General features: G+C 37.4%; 1 protein-coding gene across 6 annotated transcripts; it reads left to right on the top strand.

The window, feature by feature from the left end:
* Window positions 1–592: 592 nt before the first annotated feature.
* Rfx (regulatory transcription factor Rfx) lies at window positions 593–22,291 on the top strand. 6 transcript variants are annotated; one of them, XM_073084121.1, is made up of 16 exons: window positions 593–802; window positions 3,745–3,833; window positions 4,361–4,474; window positions 5,108–5,192; window positions 6,506–6,574; window positions 10,468–10,549; window positions 14,740–14,990; window positions 15,670–15,917; window positions 16,559–16,728; window positions 17,711–17,951; window positions 18,758–18,949; window positions 19,172–19,282; window positions 19,522–19,694; window positions 20,373–20,502; window positions 21,119–21,295; window positions 21,826–22,291. In XM_073084121.1, the coding sequence occupies exons 1-15, from the start codon at window positions 691–693 to the stop codon at window positions 21,281–21,283; spliced, it is 2,232 nt and encodes a 743-aa protein (XP_072940222.1). In that variant the 5' UTR covers window positions 593–690; the 3' UTR covers window positions 21,284–21,295; window positions 21,826–22,291. The 6 variants fall into 6 exon arrangements, with proteins under 6 accessions (XP_072940222.1, XP_072940223.1, XP_072940224.1 ...); XM_073084122.1 differs by having other exon boundaries at window positions 4,373–4,474; XM_073084125.1 differs by lacking the exon at window positions 593–802 and adding an exon at window positions 1,467–1,715.
* Window positions 22,292–24,632: the final 2,341 nt, after the last annotated feature.

The following is a 24,632-nucleotide window of genomic DNA, read 5'->3' on the forward strand; positions in this document are numbered from 1 at the left end:
AATCTGTTTTTTCATACATTTTACAAATCGCCTAACAGACGACCCGCCATCTTGTTGAAAAAAAAAAATAAATCCGATTTGGCAAAATTGAGGATATATCCGAGAAAATTTTAAAAAATGGCAACAAAATATTAAAAATCCCAAGAGATACGACCTCCCAAAAACACCTCGAAAATTGAAAAATTTCAAACTCAAATATCTCGGCGGCCATCTTGGTTTTTCATTTTTTTCCAATTTCAACGTAACGCCCACCCGAATATTATTCGAAAAAGAAACAAACATCAGCATAAAGTCAATAAATGAAAAAGTTAAAAATTTTAAATCGGCCGCCATCTTGAATCTATGGCATCTCATATTTTTCCCTTTGCCTCGGGGGGGAGAGGAGAAAACCCGCCATAGACAACAAAGTCGCTCCTCGCCGGCATCATGGAGAACGGCATGTCAGTCAGTCAGTGGTAAGTTCAGGATTATATATATATATATATAATAAAAAAATAAATACTCTCATAAAAATAAAACATGCTCTGTGATGTGCATTGGCCATCTAGATTTTAAAACCATATATTTTAAGAAGAAACAAATTATAGTTTTCATTTATTTTCGCTTCAAGTCTGAGAAACCAAAGTAACGTAAATAAATAATATTAATTACCAAGGAGATAGCAAAGTACTTTGCATAACTAATTCTACCATGGACTTGACTAAAATCATAACTTTACAAAATATGAAATTAATGGCCATTGACATTATAGATGATTTCTATGTCGACAGGGAATATATATTTGGAGCGGAGAATAATCAAGGTTTCTTAATATTACATTTACTAATCTTAACACTAATTATTTAAAATATGTCTATATAATAACAACGTATTTTAAGTGTATAATAGTTTTACATACTTTTTGAACTTAACATATAAATATGTAGTATGTAGTCTAGTCTGTATGCTAGATTTTATTATGTACCGTATAAGATATAATATAATATATAATATAATTATAAAGAAGTGAAGAAGATTTATAACGTATTTATTTAACATATTATTAATACAATAATTTAATTATACTCTTCTTTGTATTGTATTCCGTAGTAACATCGCATAAGTAATGGTTTCAATAACTTTTACACTAATTTAATATTAAGAAGTCATAGTATTGCTCACAATTACGGCTTTTGACGTTCAACTCTGGAGATCCAGGTTCGAAGTTATTTCTGATAATCTGGGCTTATATGGAAAACACATAGCTCAGATGGAATAAGGTGATGATGATGATGAAAATAATGTTGACAAAAGCTTACATTTATGTTTATTTGTAAATGTTTCATAATTTTATTATTGTACATAATCGTATTATAATTATGTATATTATTAGATATATATATTATTATCTGTTAATGTAAATAATTGACATACAGAAGATTTTGATTTTTTTTAATTACTCTGCATCGCTACTGCCACCTACCGTATGAGTGTCAAGCGTCAAAATCCCAGGCAGGATCGGAGGCCCCGTAGCCTAGGAAACGGGTGTAGCTACAAGACAACAACAATCGTTATCGTGTTATATAAAAAATAGTGATCCAAGTTTAGATCTATTTTAATTGAAATACTAGCAATCGTATTCCATTGCAATTGGTTAAGATTACTAAAAGAATAGGAGGCAATTTAGCCACAGTTAATCAATTTATGATATATTTGACATTTGGTATGGCTGGCAGGTAGGTCACAGTGTTTTGTTTTCTTAAGAATTAAAGAGAAATACAATTTAAAATTCGTATTCCAATGATCCTTGTACCGTCTGGCGAGAAAGTCTTTTCATAGCGCGCGCGAGAATAAATGTGCGCTATCCCCCACGGTCCCGCCGCATATGTTTCCGAAATCCACTTGCGTATCAATTTTATCATCACTTTCGGGATTGGCGGGTTGCTTCGTACCAGACACGGCACGCACCTTTCACCCCAAAACTATTATTTACATAACGACTCTCTAAACTATCCTGCGAAATATATAATCATTGAAACCCTTACCTTTCGTTCTGTCCTTCGTTAATGCCAAATATTTCAATTATAAGACTAAAGTAATCATAATGTTACATTTTAAATTAGTTGCAATTAAACTTAACTAAAGCTTTACACAAATATCAACATGATTCTATAATCATAACAAACAAACTATTTTCAACTTTTTCAAAGCATAATTTTACATTTGCACAGAACAGGACAAATTAAGTGATAATGAAATAAGCGATAATGTACATTATCAGCAATTAAGGGGTGAAGTTGTTCACCCATGCATACTGCATAGATGGCAGGTGGTAGCACCGGAGCGTGACAGCACCTGACTCCCCACCTCTGCACACTATCAAAAAGCTAACACACTCACCTATTCAACACAAACGTTTGCAGTAACATAGAAACAGTTGTTGGATCAATACTCAGTTCACTATATGTTTTTGTTGTTCACAAGTGTCATTATTTTATGTTTCCTTTTAACACAACACGGGGAAAATGTCCGAGATGGGATTTGAAAATGTGTTCTATCTAGAAAGTGAGTTTTTTGTGCCAACGGGTGACTGTGAGGGTGGCAGGGATGAGGGATGGTGTTGCCTGGTTACCCTCCCCAGATACTCTCCGAGCCCGAGCTCTGCCAGATCAATAACATCTCTATTACTTGGGATGGCGTTATGCAATGTTTTGTCCAGCATTATTCTTATTAATGACTTTCTTTATTTAGATATTATTTTGATGTTATGTTTAATAGCTCTTGTTACAAATACAATAATTATTGTATTGATTAATATTTACAATGTAAATTTATATGTGTTTTTTATTCTACTAAATTTGGAATAAAATTACTTTTATCTTGTGGTAGAATTAAAACTTTACCAGTTATTTTAAAACTTTTTTAACATTCTTATTCAAACATATTCAAATGCAGAGTATTTGTTGTAACATAAAATTTGGCTGATTAGTGGTATTAGTAATAAAGTGAATTATTTTTTCCTCATTGTTAAAGTACACTTTACCATTACTTGTATATTGATTTTGATAAATATAGATATAAAAATTTAATTAAGAGCTTATACTACAAGATTGTCTGAAACTATATCATTATTCTATATTGCTTAATTTTGTATAATGTATTCAAAATAATTTTCTCTCACAATGATTGCAATTAGTGGATATAAGGTTTCACTGGTACCCATACTACAGGTGTAGTTACAAAGAGGGGTAGCATTTACCCCTGTCCCTCTCAATTAGTGAAATTACTAGAGGGTATAAAATCAGTGCAAGAGGATTAAAATGTTGAACCCCAAAGTCAGAACTAGTGATTTTTGTAAAAAAAAGCGCATGAATTCCTTGCAATCTATTTAAATAATAAATTTTGTGTTTATTGCTTTTTATTCAATTAATGAATTCCTTTTTAGTCATATTTTTGGAACCACACTACAGTACACTACAGTAGCCTAGAATTATTGAACAAGATTCTCTATATGACTCTTTTGTGTTACATTTCGAAATATAATTATCAAAGCTTAATTAAGCTTATTATTAGCTCTCCAAATAAAATATTGTAATGATTTTCAAGGTTAAACCGATTGTTTAAGTTTTATGTTGGCTACTTATGGCTAAATTAATAAACCATGTTAGGTACAAAGGCCAAGTTTTGTGCCATTGGAACCTTAACAGATTTTTTACAAAATATTGTGATACAGATTAGTGAGAGAGTGGGGCTGACTTGTTTCAGATTTTGAGTGCGCTGGTGACGAGGTGCTCGTGGAGTCGTCGCCGCCCGCCTCGCCCGACATGGCGGCGCAACTCGCGACGCCCGCGCAGGTTGGTTACCGTACAATACCAATACTACACTTTCATATACAGATCTCAATATTCACATTGTTTGTTGTAGGTACCGATAAACATAATTTTGAAACAGATATTACATTTTTTTCTATTTAGATGATTACTTTGCCAGATACGAATCTGGAAACCTATGGCTTAATTCATGAGCATATCTTATAGTTTACTTATTTATACATTAAAACGAATATAATCTTAATTTTATTTTTAAATTATTTTAATGACATAAATAGGTATTTTAAACTTAAACTAAGTTTCGGAGATGTAGTGCGTCCAATGGCCAATAAATCATTTGTCAAGTAACAATACATAGGTATCATAAAGCGATATTAGCTTTCAAATGGTTTCATGTCATTAATAAATTTATAATATCAAGCTATTACATTAAAAATAGCTCATTTTTATTAATTTTCTGAGTTTCATAGTCACTTATGTAAAATTACACGTTAATGTAGTTGTATTACAAAATGGTTATCTAAGAAGTATTCTAACGATGGTGTACAAAGGTAATATTCCAGGGCACGAGCGCGGGCGGCGGGGCGTCGCCAGGGGCGGTGCGCGAGCTGATTGTCATACCGGAGCTGTCCAACTCGCTACAGCTGCAACACGCCATACAACAGGTACTTGGCACACCCTTGGCACTCAACAACCCTTGAAGATTGTTACTGAATGAATATGGACAGGGGCGGTCCTTATAAGACAGAGTGGTTCTAGAAGCCAAATAAAAGGAAAGAAATAAAGAAGTAAAAGGCGCTTTGGTGGTAAAAGTGGAATTATGCCTTTCCTCAAGTTTCGGTATTTTGGGAGCGTGTAGCTGTGTTGCTTACACTGAAGATATAAGGTGTTTGCTTATTTAATTTGTTAGGGGTAAAAAAGGTGTCATAGTAGGATCTTTGGTTATCAACCCTAAAAAGGAGATTTTTCCGCAATCCTTGATTTTTGTATTTTTCTTCGTGATGGAAGTAGGGAACTAGTCTGAAGTTAACCTGTTATTAAATGGTCATGGTCATTGCCGCCCTTGGACATTTGTAACGGACCTCGAAGTAGATAGAAGTCGTTTCTAAAGTCTGCCACGGATGCGTAGCTACCTCTGAGAGCTAAGTTGGAACCCCTTATAATTTTGTACGTTTTACGATACTTAAGAAATACAACCTTTGGTGCAGTAAATGGTCAATGAAGCCTGGTGGATACTACTTTTAATTTTAGGTGATTTTGTTTCTCTTCCTGTAATTTCTTCACAAATCTATCCCCAGGTGTCGACGGTGGAGGTGAATGGCGACAGCTCCGGCCATTCCAGCCCCAACTCTGAGGCGCAACACGCTTACATCACGGTCTCAAGTGAGTTTGACGTACCGAATGTTGCTTCATTTACTTTGATTTGCACAATTTGATTGATGTAATTGCGTTGTTTTTATTTGAGTATTGTATGCTTGGTTAGAAGCTCGAAAGTGCCCGTCGAAGTGCCGCATTGATATAGTAAAAAAATGTTTATCCGGTTTATCACTTTGCGATGAAAAATTTAGTGGTTATACATTCCTGAATTCTATAAATTTACTTACATGGTGCACATTTCGCCAAAAAGTTTTCAAAATAAAAATCAGTGTAAAGGGATCTAATCAGTGAAGGGAAATGTAAAACATTTTATATTTTTTCTTTCAAGAGCTAATCTGTTAAAGTAATCCTCCGCTAACTTGTCCTTCATCGGATATAATACCTGTCTGTCAATTCTACGTTTTCTGCATTGGGAAATGATAAACCTTTTTTGAATAGGTACAAATCCCAAAATACGGTGAGTGCATTTCCGTATGACTTTAGAAAAATCAGTACTGAAAGGAATAACTATAAACACGAGTAACAACTTGCAAAGTTAGGCCGACTGTAAATTGACCGATAGGATAAACGTTTATAAAACCGGTTGCAAATGGATCAGTGGCTGTGAAGACAGCTCTAATTCGTTATTGTGTTGTTTTGTAGCGTTTGTAGCATGTAAGTGTTTACAAATCATGTATGTAGTTTTAGTTGTGTGTAAGCAGCAAGCACCTAGTTTTATTTGCACATATTCTCAGCACATTTCATAATAAAGTGACTAATCCTTAAAACTATTATTATAATCTACTTCTTTTATTAGAGACTAATAACTCATATTATACTAAAGAAACGCAGGTTGGATAATTCTAATAGGTATTATCGTTATAATTCGTTAATTATTAAGGTGAATTAAAAGTGTTATTTTTGTATCAACAATTTACAATCTGTTTTATTTCCTACTTTATTATTTTTTTTGATACTGTTAGATTTTACAATGTCTAGTTAGATGTTACAAATGAATAGAACTTATTAGATCTTTCTGAATATATTATTTTTCGGATTTTATCATCCGTTATAATGAGCCACGGTTCACCTAAAGTAAATTTATCAATGGTTTTAAATACGACAGTTCTTGGCATATATGGTTATTTTATAGTAAAAGTTGAGTTAACCAATTAAAAATAACTTTTACTTGAAACCTATCTATAACAGATGCGTTGAAAGAACTGGCTGTTCAGCCGCCGAGTGTGCCATCCGCCTACTCTATGTACTCTAGTCACTTCGTTATGTATGTGTTGTTATATATTTATTATTATTTAATCAATGTATATGTGGGGCCCCAGTGCCGGCCACGTGGACCCCCGACGAAGACTCCCTGCATATCAAGTCTGAGGGCGCCAGTGATCAAGAAAGCAAGTTGTTTTTATTATTTATTTTTATTATTACGAGTAGCTTTTTTCTATTATTTCATATTTGTGTGTGCTGTGCATGTGGTATGGTGATGGAGCATTTTGTACGCATAGCTTTTGGATTAAGGTCTATTTAATCTACCGTTTGGTCTCTGTATGCTGATCCAATCTAACCCATTAATACTTTGTTCTCACTGAAGTAAATTATGTCATTAGTTTCTATCTTCTCTATCTTTCGGCATCATTTCTATCTTTCGTAATAAAGGGTCATGTGCCGGCGTATAATCATGCATACCACGAATTACTGGATACTAATGCATCTTAGCTGCGATCACCCTAACTGTAGATTGACGACCGTTATTGATAAATAATTGTATTTTATTTTTGCCTACCCAAAGCATTTAGTCGGCAGAAATGAGCAAAATTGCAATAAATGATAGTATTTCGCGATTTTATTAACAAGCGATAGTAGATTCACTATTTATTTAATCATTAAAAGTGATTCAGTGATTTATGACTCGTATGCAATGTTATTTTTTTATTATTTTCAATAGGAATATGGATATGCATACAATATAACAGATTTCAATTTATTATGATATGTTGTTTAATAACGAGTACATAACTATCCGCGGATGATTAAAGGTATATCTTAGACGTAGTCGGGTAGAGACCATAGGGGAGATAATTATAGATTCGTTTTTGATTGTTATACAGAAACCCAAAAATATGTTATTTTTGGTTAATGTATTATATCATAATAACAAAAAACCCAACAGCTCAAAAATATCTAGCTGAAAACAGAACAACAAGTAGGTATGAACAGTTTTGTTACCTCTTTTGTAACTCTTTTAGCTCCTATACTAATAGGAACTTTTAAAATCTTAATCGGTATTTTATAAGGAAAGCTGGAAAGCCCAATTATATAACGATCATATGAATTTGGCAACTTACCCCATCTGATATTCGATGTAACACAGTTTTATTTTTAGAAAAAAACTAAAAATAAACACAAATTTTCAATATAGGTACCTCTGGCAGCCTTTCAAAGTACACTGGCGAGTTGCAAACAACAAAAATACACACCCTCTGATGTCTTACATTTCAATCTGATCTACTCCCACCTGTCAATCTGATACCGTATTAAGCGCACCCTATATAATTAGTTTCATCTCCAAAAACGCACCTTAATTCTTCGCAATAGTTGCTATAATAAAATCTGCGTACTAAAAGGGTGTTCCGATAAAAAAAAAATTAATAACAAGAGATAATTGTCAGTGCCCCTTCAGATTATCTACCTGAGCAGTCATTATCAATGCGTAGTGAAGGGGGATTGATCATCCCTATTGTGACATGCGATATTGCACCTGCATGGTTACCTTTGATGTGACGCGGGCCACGCGCGGCGCACGCTCCCGGTTTTATTAAATCCTTCATTTTTGTATTGGGAAATCCTTCCTTGAGCTTCATATATGTTGTGGCTTAGACCTTTGTTATGGTTTTAATGCGTCTCGCTGGCTATTAGGCGCCTACTTGTCGCTATTGAAAATATCTTTATTAGAGGTAATTTTCTATCTAAGACGTAAACATGATCCGTATCAGTTACTTTTCTATTTAGGTACGTGTAACTTTTGTTGAAGATATACCTATTATGGCCTGATAGGTTAACTTTTCCTTTATTAATTATTATATTTAGCAGGCAATAATAACACTAGTTTAATTATCTTTCTTTATTTATTTTAGAGAAAATATAAGTGTAATTAATAGTTGTGTTGCGAGAAACGCAACTCATGTTTACTTTGAAGTTACAAAGTTTAATTTAGCCGCTAAGGCTTCATTCTGAGAATTACGTCTGGTTGTAAAGGAAGTTTCTAAGAGTCAAGTTCATCCCTTGTGACATTTTATTTCTAGGAACATTGCAACAAACTACTAAATATAAGGCGCAAGAGGATTTCTTCAGACGTGAACTGAGTCGAAGTTGAGTCGAATCAGTTTTATAATCAGTTTTAATCCATATTGCTAATGAACATTTAACGAAGTCTCCAACCCACTTATATTTGCAATATAATAAATTGTGTGAAATTGCCTTCATTAATTTTATGCTTGTAAAAGCAACGTGTACTACACAGCAAGTACTACAAATGGCTTTGGTGCACAAAGGAAAGTTTGCAATTATATTTATATTACATATCTTAAACTACAGGTAGGGCGGGGCAGGTGCCGCTAGGGCGGCCCTCGCGTGCGAGAGCGAGATGACGTGTATGTGGCGTTAACTTCGTCGTCCACTAAATGCTAAAATATAAAGCTTTGGATTCGCTTTAGTATGATATAGTTTGAACATTTATGGATCAAAAGGGCCTGTAATGCTACCTGAGTTTGATTATCAAATAGGAATTAGAAACCAATTTATTATTCTAGGCATTAATAATTTTAATATTAAACTGAGTTATCTAATAAAAACGTTGTAAAAACTCTTTAAAGTACAAAATGTTTTCTATTGAGTTGCTTTCGTTGTTTCTTTTCTAACATGAAAATAACTGTCGCCTTTCCAATAAACTCTTTAAAGTACAAAATGTAAAGTACAAAACTCTTTAAAGTACAAAATGTTTTCTATTGAGTTGCTTTCGTTGTTTCTTTTCTAACATGAAAATAACTGTGGCTTTTCCAATAATTATCATTATGTAAACAGAGATAGAACAGTTTAAAACGTTTACCTCTTTTGTTTGTGAACCTATGTTTCTTGTTTGATAGTTTAGAATTTTAGTGTTATCATTAAAAATATACCTATACATTTTTTTATTATGATTTAGTCTCTGAAACTAGTATACGGGAAATCCTCAAATTTTGGATAAATATTAAATCGCAGTTAACACTGTAAATCCTAAATTTAAATAACTATAGGTTCACACATTTCAATACATTTAAATAAATATTGCTATACTTAGTAAAAACCCAAAAATTAGCTTCGCCTAGCGTCGTATATCAGTGTGATGGTGTCTCAATGAGTACTATTATACAGTAGTACATGCCCCATCCCTCTCGCTCGGCCTCTCGCTCAGGAGGCTCCGGTCCGGAGGCGAGTTGCCTGGGAGATCTCCATCGAGATGGAGGTGCCCAGATACCGCGCGTTCTTCCCCTGTGAGTCTTGCAACCTGATTTAATTCAAGGTCTCACCGGCTTTCAGTTTCAAATCGCGGGGCAACGGCCCATTGTTTGTTTTACGAATTAATTTGATGTAAATTTTTCATCAATGGGCTCGGGTTCATTCAATTTGAACAGCTTTTGGTCGGTGGTAGGCGCTATGGGCGGGAGCGGTTTACCTGGCCTGCCTGAATGTTAGTTTCTGGTTTAATCTAACATAATATTGTAATGAAGGGCTATTTTTGTTACTAAGCCTATATTTAGTTATGATAACAGTATATTTTAGTCGGGTATTGGTTTTAGTTTGGAAGGGTGTGGCAGGCTTTCACTGTTAAAAGTGGTTGTTTGATGTTTAACAAGCTCTTCAAGCTCTTGTTGAATTTTCATGGAGATTGTCTTTCTAATATAAACTTATCTATCTATCTTGGCTACAAATATAAATATCTGTCTAGTCTATCATTTTATTTCTTTGTTATTTTCTTATATAAATTACCATTTCAATTTGTATGTTTTTTACCATTTGGAAATATTTCCTCATCTTCTTCCATTGTGGTTTTTGGAGGTTTACGTCATTGTGTTAAATACTAAATAGATTTCAATGACATTTTAATTTGTGTATTGTGGTTTTTAACTTCCGCTTATTTTTAACATTTGTAACATAATTTTATTTTAATCGGCATATGGTTTTAATAATGTTCTATTTAAATTGTTATATTTAGAAATATTTATTGTAATTTTGTGTTTGTTTTGTCCAGGCGAAGGCAGCAATGGCGTCAACTACCACGTGCAGTATGTGGACCCGCAAGAGATATACGCGCAGGGCCACCAGCCGCATATGTAAGTACATAAATTACAAAATTTTACAGAGTTTCTGTGGTTATAGCCCCGTGGTTAAGTTCTTGCAATCCCTATATTTTCAATATTTTTAAAATATTTTGTTCCATAAAAACCGAAACTAAACGGACATCATAAATTTTCTATAAAGATGAAAAAATTCACGCTAAGTAGGCATTTTCGTCTTGTTCTCTATGTCAATCAATCACAAATTCTTAGATCGCCTCCGTAGGTCTAATCTTTAGCTCTCATCTCTTCATATAAATAAACAATTAAACTAGCTTCATTAAGCAATTTTAAGCCTGAAAAATCGAAGAATCCTTTTAAAGGATTTAACTCATCCAGATTTTCCTAGCTCATCACAGGTGAAAAAGCACTCTAGTCCAGTGTCTTTTCTATTTCGAAAATCCAAATATTCATATACAGGGTGAATATTTCAAACGGGCCTTTAGGGCCAAATCCGAAACTATAAGGATTAGCAAAAAATGCTGAAAGGACTTACGAAGCCGATTTTGATAAAAACTAAAACTGCATCAACACTTTTTTAAAATATCTTTTTCCCTAGCCGGGAATCGAACGAGTTCGTTTTGAAAAAAAATACACCCTCTATATTATTCCACTATCTGATTGTGTCGATTATAAGGATCAAATTCTGGGATCAAAGGATGGGAGTAATGTTATATGACAAATTAAAGGAAAAGGAAAATTTTGAAGAAAAACATATTTTTTCTAAAATTCATCCTGTACCTATATACACGGAAGAAGAAACTGTTTTTTGTTTCATAGGTACGAGGGTACGTTTTTAAGTTCGCGGAATGAGGGACAAGGAGCGAAAATAAAATGTCAAAATTATTTTTCTTTTGCTACATATTCTCCTGCAAGACGAATGCATTTTTCAGATCTTTGTATTAACTTATTTAAACCCTCATAAAAAAATGTTTTGTCCTTGTCGGAAAAATACGAGGAAATTGCGTCCTTTACTTCTTCGTCTGTAGAAAATTTCTTTCCAAGCTCTTTTTTCATTTTTGGAAAGAGATAATAATCGCTGGGAGCCAGGTCTGGACTATAGGGTGGGTGATTTAAAATATCAAAGCCCACCTTATGCAGGGCAGCCAGTGCAATACGGCTCTTGTGTACGGGCGCATTGTCGTGCAACAGCAGGACACCTCTGGATAATTTTCCTCGTCTTTTTTCTTTGATGGCTTCTTTTAACCGCTCCAAGATTGTTGCGTAATATTCTCCGGTTATAGAGACACCTTTATCTTTGTAATCTATTAACAAAATTCCTTCTGCATCCCAAAAGACTGTCGCCATGAGTTTGCCGGCCGATTGTGACACCTTAAACTTTTTAGGAGGTGCTGTACCCTTTTTATGCCACTGCATGGAGTCTTGTTTAGACTCAGGTTCATAATGGTGAACCCAAGTTTCATCTCCAGTAACAATTCGATTCAGTACAATATCCTTATCTTCTCCACAGAGGTTCAAAAACGCACGGGAACATTCAACGCGCTGTTGTTTCTGAGGCGGCGTGAGCATTCTCGGCACCCACCGCGCGCTGACCTTAGTCATGCCAAGATGGTCATGCAGAATTTTAAAAATGGTTCTATCCGATACTCCAACCATTTCTGCAAGCTGTTTCTTCTTTAGCCGAGCATCTTCCAGTACTAATTTTTCGACTTCCGCTATCGTTTCCGGAATGGTCACCTCAACAGACCGTCCTGGTCGTGGGTCGTCTTCAAGTGAATCCCTGCCTTGCTTAAAAAGGTTGTTCCACTTGTAAACCATCGTTTTTCCAGGGCAAGAGTCCCCGTAAACCGATGACATCTCTTCCATTATGATTTGCACAGACTTTCGTTGCTTGGTAAGGAACTTTATAACGGCGCGATGCTCGATTTTCTCCATACTTCCAATTTTCTTCCGGATTGAGTTGTTTAATTGTCGATAATTTTAAAACTAATGATGCAATTGTGATAAAACTTTATATTTATACTATTTATGAGTCACTTAACACGTACCGCCCTTAACGAGCCCGCTATCCCCCCTCCAACCCTGCCATTCCGCGGACTTAAAAACGCACCCTCGTATATTGTTACTCAGTATTGATAAAGCTTTTCTTTAATAATAAAAAAAATGTTATTGAATTACATCTGAGACATGTAACAGTTAAATGAAACTAAATTGTTGGTGTCCGATGAAGTTCAAGATTCGAAAGGCAAGAAAAAAAAGAAAAACTTTACCAAATTTTATATCACGTTTTTGAAGTTATTCTTCAATCGAGACAGAAGAGAAACAGATCGAAGTATATTTTTAGAGGGGAGGTAACGGAAGCGGCGCTCGCCCAAGTGACACATAATTTAATTTTCTTTTTTAATCAATCTTTTTTATACTATTTATGGTTTGAATGTTTGTTATTGTTGAACTCGTTTCTGCCTTATAACATCACTTGCTGCGTTCTGTTTTCAAGGGTGTGGTAAAATTTATATAGCAGAAGAACGCCTCTGCTATTTAGTTCTTCCTCAGGTAGGATTCTAAAAGGGTATTTGCCAGTTTTTGGGGAAGTGGTTTATTATTTATATATGTGTATTATAAACCTCTCTCATTGTTATTTTTCTAAATAAGGATTATTTATTATTAAAAAAACATGTTTTACAAAATTAAACGGAACGCCGCGCTAAAACAGTCGGTCACGTGACATGCCTCGTATACTGGTACGTTTCGTCACGATATATTTAACAAAGTTAAAGGGCCGGCCAAACAGAACGCGTATTCTAGCGCCGCGTGAGGCGTAATTTATGCCACGTTCTAGCGTCGCGTTGTGTTGCTGTGTGACCGCTCTCTACTACTTAGTAGAGAGCGGTCACACAGCGCGTACGCGTACGGCGTTCTAGCGCGGCGCTCGGCGTTCTTGACGCCGGGCGTTGTAATTTTTTACAGATTTATGTACTGGCCCCGGGCGTAATTTTGCAAAATATTTATTTTCCGACTGAAAAACTAATAGTAAGCGTTCGGAAATACTACTGTAAAATAGATCTTCTATATATTATAAATAACAATGATTATAAAAACGATAATAAAATAAAATGAGTTTTTTTTATCTTTGGTCATGATCAAGCACACAAAAGCATTAATTCCTCCACATCTGAATCACTCAACATCTGAATAGCGAATCTATTGTCCAAAAACTACCAAAGATATTTGATACCAATGTGTCGATTTTGAAATTAATACCTTGTTTAGCGCCGCGTAAATGTAGTCTGTGTGGCGTCCAAGTACGCGGCGCTAGAACGCGGCGTAAATTACGCCGTACGCGGCGCTAAAGTACGCGTTCTGTTTGGCCAGGTCTTAACTATGAAGTTACGATAGCGATTCTTCAGAGGTTAAACATACATTGAAAGTTATAATAGCTTTTATAAAGTTTTGTATAAATATAAACTTACTAGCTGACCCGGCAAACGTTGTGTTGTCATATAAATAAAAAAATTAAGGGTGAATAACCCTTATCATTTAGGGGTATGAAAAATAGATAGTAGCCGATTCTCTACTGAATATGCATATCAAATTTGGTGAAAATTCGGAGGAGTATAGGAGTATTCGGAGGTTACTAAAATTGTAACACGAGAATTTTATATATAAGATTTAAATCTAAAATTAAAATAAACACTGAGATATCAAACAAAAGTTCGATATCACAAGTACGTGCTTCTCCTGAGGATGACGGCGGTCATCTCATATATGTCTCAGTCGGCTATCACACCTGTCGACTGAAAAGCAGGGACTTTACATTTGTCCCTGTAGTTCCGGGACTAGAATAGGGCCTGCCTGTCGCATACTGTCGTAATCACCAGATGTTGTGGGAGGAGCGAACGCTCCCCCAGGGCAGAGCCCGATCCGGGCATCGCGCTTGGAGGACTCCGGTTGTGTTCCGTTGGAGATCCCGGAGTTCTCCAACAAGCGCCGAGGACGGCCACCGGGGGGGTTTTAGTGCGGTAAAAATCCCACATAACCCGGCGTCGCTCCCACGTCGTCGGGTACCTTTTGAAGGTTTCCCCCTCGAAAAAAAAAAGAAAAGGTACTTTACATTAGAAATAGGTGTCACGCTGGTACCTTCTTGGCCGATCTTCACTGGTTCTATCACACGTCGTTTATTACTGAACAAAAAAACCGAATTTGCTGAAAAATAATATCACTTACAGGGAAACGTTGCGCACGTATCCCGTGTACAGCGTGACCGGCGTGGGGGTGGAGGGGGTCGAGGGCGTGGAGGGGGTGGAGGGCGTGGAGGGTGTGGAGGAGGGCGCGGGCGAGGGCGAGGGCGGCGCGGCGGGCGGCGCGTGGGCGGCGGAGTTCACGTTCGCGAGCGCCGACGCGCCCGCCTCGCCCGCGCCCGCGCGCATGCCGCCCGCCACCGTGCAGTGGCTGCTCGACCACTACGAGACCGCTGAGGGTGAGTCTAGATGTAGAAATAGTTGATGTTAATAGACTCGTTTTGGTATGATTTAGAATTTCTAGCGGTACGAGGTGGAAGTTGCTTCTGTGTATATAGAATATGTCTTTTTTACTATCTAATAAGTTGGTATTATTTCATATCGGTTGATATTGGATGCTATCGATATAGTATCTTTTTTATTATTTACGTATGATGAGCATTATTTCGGTAAAGTTGATCAAGGTTGTTGATGTTATCTGACGTTGATCCATAAAGTTGATGTTGATCTGTCTCGAGGTGACTTTTTTGGCGACGTCACCTATCATGTTATATTATGACTTGACTGTAACGTTGATGGAGATTGTGTAGCTAAGCCATATGACAGTGTGGCGACTTGCCCCTACTCGTCAAGAGATGGCACCACGAGTATTCTGAATCACGGTATTGAAGTTTTCTCAACATCTTGCATATTTACAAGTTCTGAACTGAGACTGTCGGAGCGCGGCCGCTCCCTAGCACAATCACCCAGCCCGACAAGAGATCTCCCGTTGCCAAAACAGCAAACAATATCAGGAATGCTCATTGTATAAATAAATGCATAGCAGCACTAATTTCACGTTGCGAGACAGTCTTCACGGCTCCTATATGTGGTAACCATACAAATCTTCCTCTCCTTATTTTTATCACTCCTCATCAGGAGTGTCTCTGCCCCGCTCGACGCTGTACGCGCACTACCTGCGGCACTGCTCGGCGCACCGCCTGGAGCCGGTGAACGCGGCGTCGTTCGGCAAGCTCATCCGCTCGGTGTTCATCGGCCTGCGCACGCGCCGCCTCGGCACGCGCGGCAACTCCAAGTACCACTACTACGGCATACGCGCCAAGCCCTCCGCGCTGAGGGACTCCCCGACGCTGTCGCCGCCCAAGAACGACGTTATTGAACCGCAGGTATTGTTAAATAATGCGTAATGATTGATTATTAAGTTTTCACAAGATTTGTATGTCATTTAAATTGTATTCGTTCGTTACTTTAGCGGTACATTGCAATTATTATTAATAATGATTTTAGTATTTTTTCACTCGATGGCAGAGCGTAATATTTTTCAAGCCTACTTCTATGCATTTATGATTCACTCTTCGGTATGCCCTGCAGCTCAGCTGGAAAGATTTTTATTTTTATAATTTCAGGTTGAGTTATTTTAAAATGTGAGAGTAATATAATATATATTTTTAATAAGTTTAGTTTTATAATAATTGTATAGTTATGTGTTTGTTATTAAAGCTAATTACCATTTTTTTACCAATTTCGTTCTACCTATACATTTGTAACTAATTTGATACAAAAATTACACATTCAGTTACATAATTGTTTGAGTCAGTCGTGCGATTTATTAACATACTCACTCGTGTATAGTCCGCGCCAAACTTTAAGTCCGCTCTAAATTTGTTGTGAGCAGGTGTAGCCATACAATTTGCTATGGTGTTTCATTTCTATATTCAGAGTGGACTAGCATTTTTACGCGGACTATACGCGCGTATTGGCCTGTATTCGTATTTAAATGTGTCATTACATTGTGTCGGTGGCACAGCCGGAGTCGCGTTCGCGGTCGCGCGAGCCGGAGCCGGCGGCGGGCGCGGGGCTGGCGCACCGGCAGTACCTGGGCAGCGTGCGCGCGCCGTCGCCGCCCGCGCCCGCGCCCGCCGCGCTGCCGCCCGACCTGCCGCCCGCCGCGCTGCACGCGCTCAGGGAACACCACCGGTATGTACGCTGCTGTGTCATGTGTATAATAGTGTTTTGAAGGTGGTAGAACCTTTTGTGGTTCGATTCCGGCGGCACCACCGCCGCACCTATTTGTACCTAATAACAGCAGTGTTAGGCGCTGCTGTGATCCGGTTTGAAGGGTGTGCTAAGGGAGACAGACTTATCCGAGGCGTTCTCAGGGGTAGCGGCGCATCTGAAGCCGACCTCAGGTAGGAATATCTGATCCTATCTGAGGTTGATTGCAGATGTTCATGGGCGGCAGTAGCCACTTACCATCAGGTGGACTGCATGCTCGTCTGCTACTCCTATTTTATAAAAAAGTACTACTTTACCTTACATTTGTACATCGCATTAGACGTCGTAAGTGGTGGATTATCATAGAGCGACTGGAACTTACTTTCAAGTAACTGATTTAGCTCGAAAGACCAACAAATCGAAATAGTAAAGAAACATGTAATTCATTTGATGCCATTCGGTGAATTGCACGATCAGTCATTGTAGTTCGGGAATTACATTAGTATTACAGAAGTTCAGATTATAGAATCAATTTCTAATAGACACAAACGCCTTAAAATCCACTACTGCCTGAAAATTGACGTGGAAAATAATACATGTCAAACTAAAATAGATTAACGATTGAAAATTGATAATTATTATTTCTTAAATGTTGCACTTAAGTTTCAACTTGTATACCGTAGCTTTATTTAAAACTTTTTGTTCATTGTAAATCTGCAATTACATAATTTGTCTTTTTATTATGTAACGGGTACTCACGATATGCGTTTTATAATTTGTTTATTGCCGATATTTCGACCCAGTTGCATGGATTGTGGTCACGGCGAAACTGATTATAAAACCTGAAACAAATTATAAAACGCATATCGTGAGTACTCGTTACATAATAAAATGTCTCAATTCCGCGATAATTTTAGTTTAATATCATATACATAATTTGTGTATGTAATATATGTGGTGTTAGATCTCACGGCGTGGAGTTCCTGGAGGCGGTGGCGGCGCTGGACATAGTGGCGGTGGAGCGCGCGCGGCGAGCGTTCTGGCGGCGGCCGCCCGCGGCGCTGTGCCGGCGCGCGCTGTGCCGCCTGGCCGCCACGCGCGCCGGCGCCGCCTGGCTGCGCGACGCCGAGCTCGAGCTCGCCCAGCGCGCCGTCGACCTGCTGCTGCCCGACGTGCTGCGGCCCATACCCGCGCAGCTCACACAGGTAACTATATATATATACTATATATATGTATAGGTATATATGTATGAGTGCGTGTGTGGTGTTAGGATTCCCGGCGTGGAGTTCCTGGATGTGCTTACGGCGCTCGACTTAGTCGCGGTGGAGCGCACGCGGCGTGTGTGTGTACCTGCTGTATCTGTAGGTGGTTGGTAAGCACAGCGCGCGGGGCCTGCGCTAGACATTTCAGAGAGGTATAGCGGAACTCAGTGCGCCGTCGACCTGCTGCTGCCCGAAGTGCTGCGACTCATACCCGCGCAGCTCACGCAGGTAACCCCTTCTGCCACTGATTAAACTCTGAACGGTGTCGACTAGCTGCCGGTTGCTTTAATAAAGTTTATCGAAATGATAACTTCTTTATCTTATTAAAAGGTAAATCGCTTCGTTACGTAACGAATTATGACAACAGTTTGTCTGGCTTCCCTTTACGACATACGACAGCGACAAGCAGGCTCCTCATCTCTCACTCTAACCCACTTCGCTATCCGTATTTTGGATAGACGCACACTCCTCTTTTGGCATAACTCAGTGTTTAGTATACAATAGACACTGAACATATAATCTAAAGCATATTAAGTTTTAACATACTTTAGATTACAATTTTAATATGCCTCTCAGATCGGGCGATTTTTTTTTTACTAGATGCTATTGGAAGCTGTCCCTATTTTAGATTTGTGTTAATTATTATTACGAAAAAAAATGTTTTGTTTAGGCATTTTTATATTGTGATTTACAATCTGTTTCTGAGAGAATATAATATAAAATACCGTGTTCTTTTGTTTATTCTGTAGGCGATCCGCAACTTCGCGAAGAGTCTTGAGGGCGCGCTGGCGGCCGGTGCGGCGGGCGCGCCCGCGGCGGCTGCACGTGCGCAAGCAGCGGCGGCGGGAGCGTTGGCCGCCGCGCTGCGCCGCTACACCTCGCTCAACCATCTGGCGCAGGCCGCGCGCGCCGTACTCACCAACCACCTGCAAATACAACAGGTATATCTGCAGACACACACACACTTACACACTCATACGTTTATATACTCTTGCGTTAGCAGGAATGTAGGCGCGTATGTCCACAGCCACATGGATCTCCTACAACCAACACGTCCCACGCACACAAAATAATACACATACACATTCATACATATTTACATAGGCATAACTTGTCACATAGGCATGTACGTAGACTCGAGACAAATATTTTGATTGTGTCAGATGGTTGCGGATCTCAGCCGTGTGGACTTCAGAGTGGTGCGTGAGCAGGCCGCTTGGGCGTGCGCCTGCGCAGCCGCTCCTGCTGCGCGTCGGCTCGAAGCTGACTTCAAGGTATATTTTGCTAGAACTACGATTTAAGTCGTATAAGAATTAATTTTATTGAGAAATATTTTTTTTAAGGTTAGTAAAAATATTTTAAGTTATACCATAAATTCGATTTCGATTCGATAAATTAAAAAAAATATTAATAAAATGATGTAAATAAACTGTATCACGACCAATACTTTCAGATATTTAAAACAGTTGGTAATAAATAAATACGAGTGGCATATAACCCTTCCAATCCGCAGGCGACGTTGGGCCGCGGCGCCACGCTGGAGCAGTGGGCGGCGTGGCTGGAGGGCTGCGTGCGCACGGCGCTGGCGCCGCACGAGCGCAAGCCCGACTTCACCGCGCGCGCGCGCCGCCTGCTGCTCGACTGGTCCTTCTACTCCTCGCTCGTCATCCGCGAGCTCACGCTCAGGTAGCTGGTCTGGCTCGAAGGACCAAACTATTAAAATTAATTATTTTAAAATTACTGACTGACGAGCCGATCATTTTGAACACTGTTTGAATAGTCATTATGGTGATAGAACCCTTTGTGGTTTGACTCCGGTGGCATCATTTCCACTCCTGTTTTTGCTTTATAATAGCAGTGTTAAGTGCTACTGTGTTCTGGTTTAAAAGGTGTGGTAAGGGAGACATACTTATCTAAGGGTTTTCATATTAATCTTATAGTGTTTGTGTTGATTACAGATATCCAGGAAAAGCAGTATTCACTTGCTATCAGGTGGAATGCATGCTCGTTTTTTAACTCAACATTTTTTAAAAAATCCTGGCTCAACTGCGATAACACCACCGTCACACATTATTATGTATCACAATAGGTAAGCGCTGTCGTGTTTTGATTTTAAAGGTGGAAGGAAATAAAGAAGAACTGCTTTGCCAAAATAGAACCACCTTCAAACCACGTTGTGCCATCGGGGTTAAATTCAAGTGTTAGGTAACGTTATATATAGTCCGCGCCAAACTGCTAGTCCGCTCTGAAGTTGTTGTCAGCAGGTGTAGTCATACAATTTGCTATGGCGACATGATTCATTTCTATATTCAGAGCGGACTAGAAGTTTGGCGCGGACTATAACGGTGTTGGCGTGTGATGCAGGTCAGCGGCGTCATTCGGCTCGTTCCACCTGCTGCGGCTGCTGTACGACGAGTACGTGTCGTTCCTGCTCGAGCGCCGCGTGGCCGCCGCGCAGCGCGCGCCGCCCATCGCCGTCATGCGCCGCGAACTGGTACGTGTGGACACATGCACGAACATGATATTTGACGTTGACCACAATTTAAGTGCTCTTGAATAGCCAAATTAAAATATGCTTCAAAGGAGGTATGGAGTAGCTTTTGATGTTAACAAAAATTCATAATACGACCGAAAGTATTCAAAGAGTTCATTTTGAAAATACAAAGACACCTTATGTTAATTAACTTTATCTGACAGTCAGGCTTGTAAGGTTCAAATTGAAGAACATTTTATAGTTTTTTAATAACTCAGTACAAATTAAGTCAATATTATTTTATTCAAAACGTCGATATTTTAATTTACCGGTGTCTTGTCCTTGTAGCGAGTTCTCGCTACTCGTCAAGAGATGGCGCTGCTGAATCACGCTATCTAAGTTTTCTAAACATCTTGCATATATACAAGCTCCGAACTAAGACTGTTGGGGTACGGCCGCTCCCCGGGTATGATCACCTAGCCCGGCGGGAGATCTACCTTTGCCAAATCTCTATAACTGCGAAAAAAAATTCAAAAGCCGCCATTTTGGATCTTTATTAAACTAAATTTCAGCCGTTGTTGTTTCTTTATGTTGGGACTTTTAGAACTAGGGTAAGTTGTACGATGTAACTTTGCAGGATGAAGAGGAGGAGGATGGCGACGGGGAGGCGGCGGGCGAGGGCGCGGGCGGTGCGGCGGAGGAGGAGGAGGGCGGGGCGGAGGCGGAGTGGGAGTGGGCCGACGACGACGAGGAGGACGACGACGAGCCGCCCGACGCCAAGCGGCCCAAGCTCGAGGAGTAGCGCCGGGACATGGTGAGCGACGCCAAAATTATTATACGTTTATTCATCACCAACAGTATAGTACTCGTAGTAATCGCAGGGGCGTAGCGTTTCGGACGGCATGGAGTGAGGGGAAAAGACGGAAAGACAAAATCAGGTTTTTCGTAATGTATAATGTATAATTGTATATGGCCTAGATTTTTTTTCTCCCAGGCCTTTAATATAACTTTCGCCTCGGGCTGCGCGATCCCACGTTACGAGTCATTATGATGAATATCCTCACCATAATTTCCGTCATCATCGTTATTATCAATAACTTTTCCTTGTTCCACTGCTAGGCATGAATATCCTTGCACCACACTGATCAAGTGCGATTTGATAGACTTCACAAACATTTGAGAACCATTTTTTTGTTATATAAAATTGGCGTATAGTTTTCTCAAGAAGTTTTCATTCCCTGCTACAGCAAATACGTACATTACGTTATATTACAAAAGAGTAAAGACTCATGCGTGGAATTTAAAGTGTAACTTATTATAAACCCTTATCAATTTTTTTTGCAGGTAAATTGCTTGCAATTACCACCCTTACCATCACTAGACATGTTCGAAGAGCTGTAGAGAGCCGTTATCGCTATGGGACGTGTTCAATGCCTCTTCTGATATTAAACTCTTGTGAACTCTTTAAATCATTGATGTGTAGTGTTTACCAACCGTCGCTCTAGTCATATACGTACTGGATTCACTTTAAAATCGAGTCACTATTTGTATTTATAATAATATATATTATAGTATGCTTAGGATGTCAATATTTAAATTATTGTGTGAGGTGTAAATATAGCCGAAACTCTGATACCTTTTTGCGAATAGAATAATAAAAACATATCACCGACATATCCACATGAACTATCAGTCATAAATACATTGTCATAAACATAGATTATGTCTTTATAATTTGCTTGCATTTATAACAGATTAAACTAAATTTACTTCGGTTCATATGTTCCTAGTACTGAAAAAAGGTATCAGAGTTTATTCAATACGTGTGCGTATTGTTCTGAATGAAACATTTATTTACAATATGAAGTTTCGGTCTTTAATTATCAAATATAATTTTAGCAAAGTCCATGACAAAAGTAACGCTATATTGTATATGAATAAAAGTTTCTATATATGAATACCAACATCTATGTATGTGTAATGTTGGTATTCATACTTTTAATAGCTACACTGCAGAAATTTAATATGCTATGAGTCAGCATTGATTACGTATTTTTGGATGTCATTAGCGCTCTTGTACAATGAGTATTAAAATTGTAGATTAGAGCAACCAAATGGAATATTTTCTAAATTAAGCTTAAATAAGAGAACATGCCTTTTTCATTTATTAAAAACACTTTAGTAATAACTAATAACACATACTATGAACAATAACGGTTAGGATTTTGCTGTAAATATGTACGTATCTTTTTTGTATATACACTTTGTAGGACTATTTTTATTTGTGCTTCATTTGGCAATGGCATAAGTTACGCTTGCAGTGTTCAAATAATTCAGCTTCATTTAAACATAGTTTTACAGTGTAATGTTTGCGAGTGATGATATAAAAATTGATGTTTGATTATCTTTTGGATAAAATGCATAAACTATGGTTTTTGAATTTAAAAATACGTAATGATTATAGGACGATAATCGGACAGATTAGGCATTTAGAGATCTTACTGCTTTTAATAACGTATAGTAGACGATTCATGTTTATTGTTATTTTAATAAAAACTGAGTATAACTTTCAAAAGTTAGAGTACGAAAATGTTTGTGGACAAATTGACAGTAAGTTATTTCATAATGCATAACTTTATTGCACGAAGTAAAACCTTTTTATAAATGTCAATCGATAGAAATATTTTTTACCTACAACGTTCATAAATATTCAGTATATTCTCATTTGTTTTCATTAAGTTTGAAATTATCTCGTACTTAACCCCCTTACAATGATAAAACAGTTAAGTGCGTTAGATACAATTTATTTATTAAGTATGTCACATATAATATGTATCCTATTAATTCCATTCCAACAGGCCCAATCGTGCAATATCTTATGCTGTAGGTCTCTGTATATAAATGTGTGCTTTTAATATATGTATAATTACATAATAATACGTGTCACGATAATAATTATATCATCATACGTATCATGATTATGTATCATGATCCGCTAAGAAATAAGGTAGTATGTATTTTTTTCTACATACAAGTTAAATTTGTAAAAGAGCTTTGCTTGCTTGTACGTATGCATGCTTTGTACGTATTGCATACACATTTTATATATAACATAGACATACGTTAGTTTAACAGAAACACTTTTTAGGCACGTGAAAATTCAAAGTAAATAAAAAATTGTCATTAGCCTTTATTATTAGGGAAATGTGTGTGTTTCGTATTATTTAGTTTCTACAAAACAGCAGATTTGTAATATAGTCAGTAGTTATTATAATAGATTTAGAAAAATAATTTATGTTACCATAACTTTTGGCCTAAGACTTATAAAAACTTTTAAGATTAATTTCACGGTTTAGTAATATGGTAATTTACTCCGCTTAGATAGCGGACGTTCTACCAAAGGACAGAGTAATTTGTAAATAGTTGAAATAATTTAATATATTTGGGGATGCTTATTTTAGATATTTTAGGATGTTAATTTAGATTTCATTATAACATTATTATCAAGTTTATTCTTATACTATAATAGTTAGTGTTTCGTTACTTTGAAACATTCATAATTATATGTATATAAAGTAATTGTATTTACATTTTGTTTTGTTTGCACATTTCTTTTTTGTTTGTTGCTACTATTTAATTTTGTATTACAAGAGCTTTGAGAGTTCACAAATATGGTGATCTTCGGATACATACTCGTATTCATTTATATGAAAAATACTAGGATTATTGTTCTATAATTTCTTGTTTAAATTTATGTTCTGACAAAAAATTAAGAGAGATCCAATCGTTGAATCGTTGTGTTGAACATTAAGTGGAACATAGCTTTAAATCAATGGATATGATATTGAGACAGTTTCGCGGCATGAATAGATATAGCAAGGTCAGTTTGTTGTCAATTTTAAAACTATTGCGGTACGACATCTATTGATTTAAATCTGTGTTTAAAAATCATTTTTATGACACAGATAATTCTGATAAAGTCTGTCACTTATATGTGTAGATGAACGTAATATTTAGTAGTATGTATGAACGTCTTTTACAATGTTTTAGAATCTTATAATAAGTGGAAAATGTACACCGTTTGGGATGTTTAGGCAAGAAATTCTGTTTTTGATGTGTCATTTATGTATAATCAAGTTGAGGTAGTATTG

Source organism: Epargyreus clarus, unplaced genomic scaffold (assembly GCF_041222505.1).
Source record: "Epargyreus clarus isolate Ecla_fem2 unplaced genomic scaffold, WU_Ecla_fem_2.2 ptg000021l, whole genome shotgun sequence".
NCBI lineage: Eukaryota > Metazoa > Arthropoda > Insecta > Lepidoptera > Hesperiidae > Epargyreus > Epargyreus clarus.

Coding starts and splice junctions, on each gene's coding strand:
- Rfx (XM_073084121.1), top strand. CDS start 691: ATGGACTTGACTAAAATCATAACTTTACAAAATATGAAATTAATGGCC. Junction 10,550..14,739: donor CAGGGCCACCAGCCGCATAT/GTAAGTACATAA, acceptor TATCACTTACAG/GGAAACGTTGCGCACGTATC. Junction 20,503..21,118: donor CCGTCATGCGCCGCGAACTG/GTACGTGTGGAC, acceptor GTAACTTTGCAG/GATGAAGAGGAGGAGGATGG.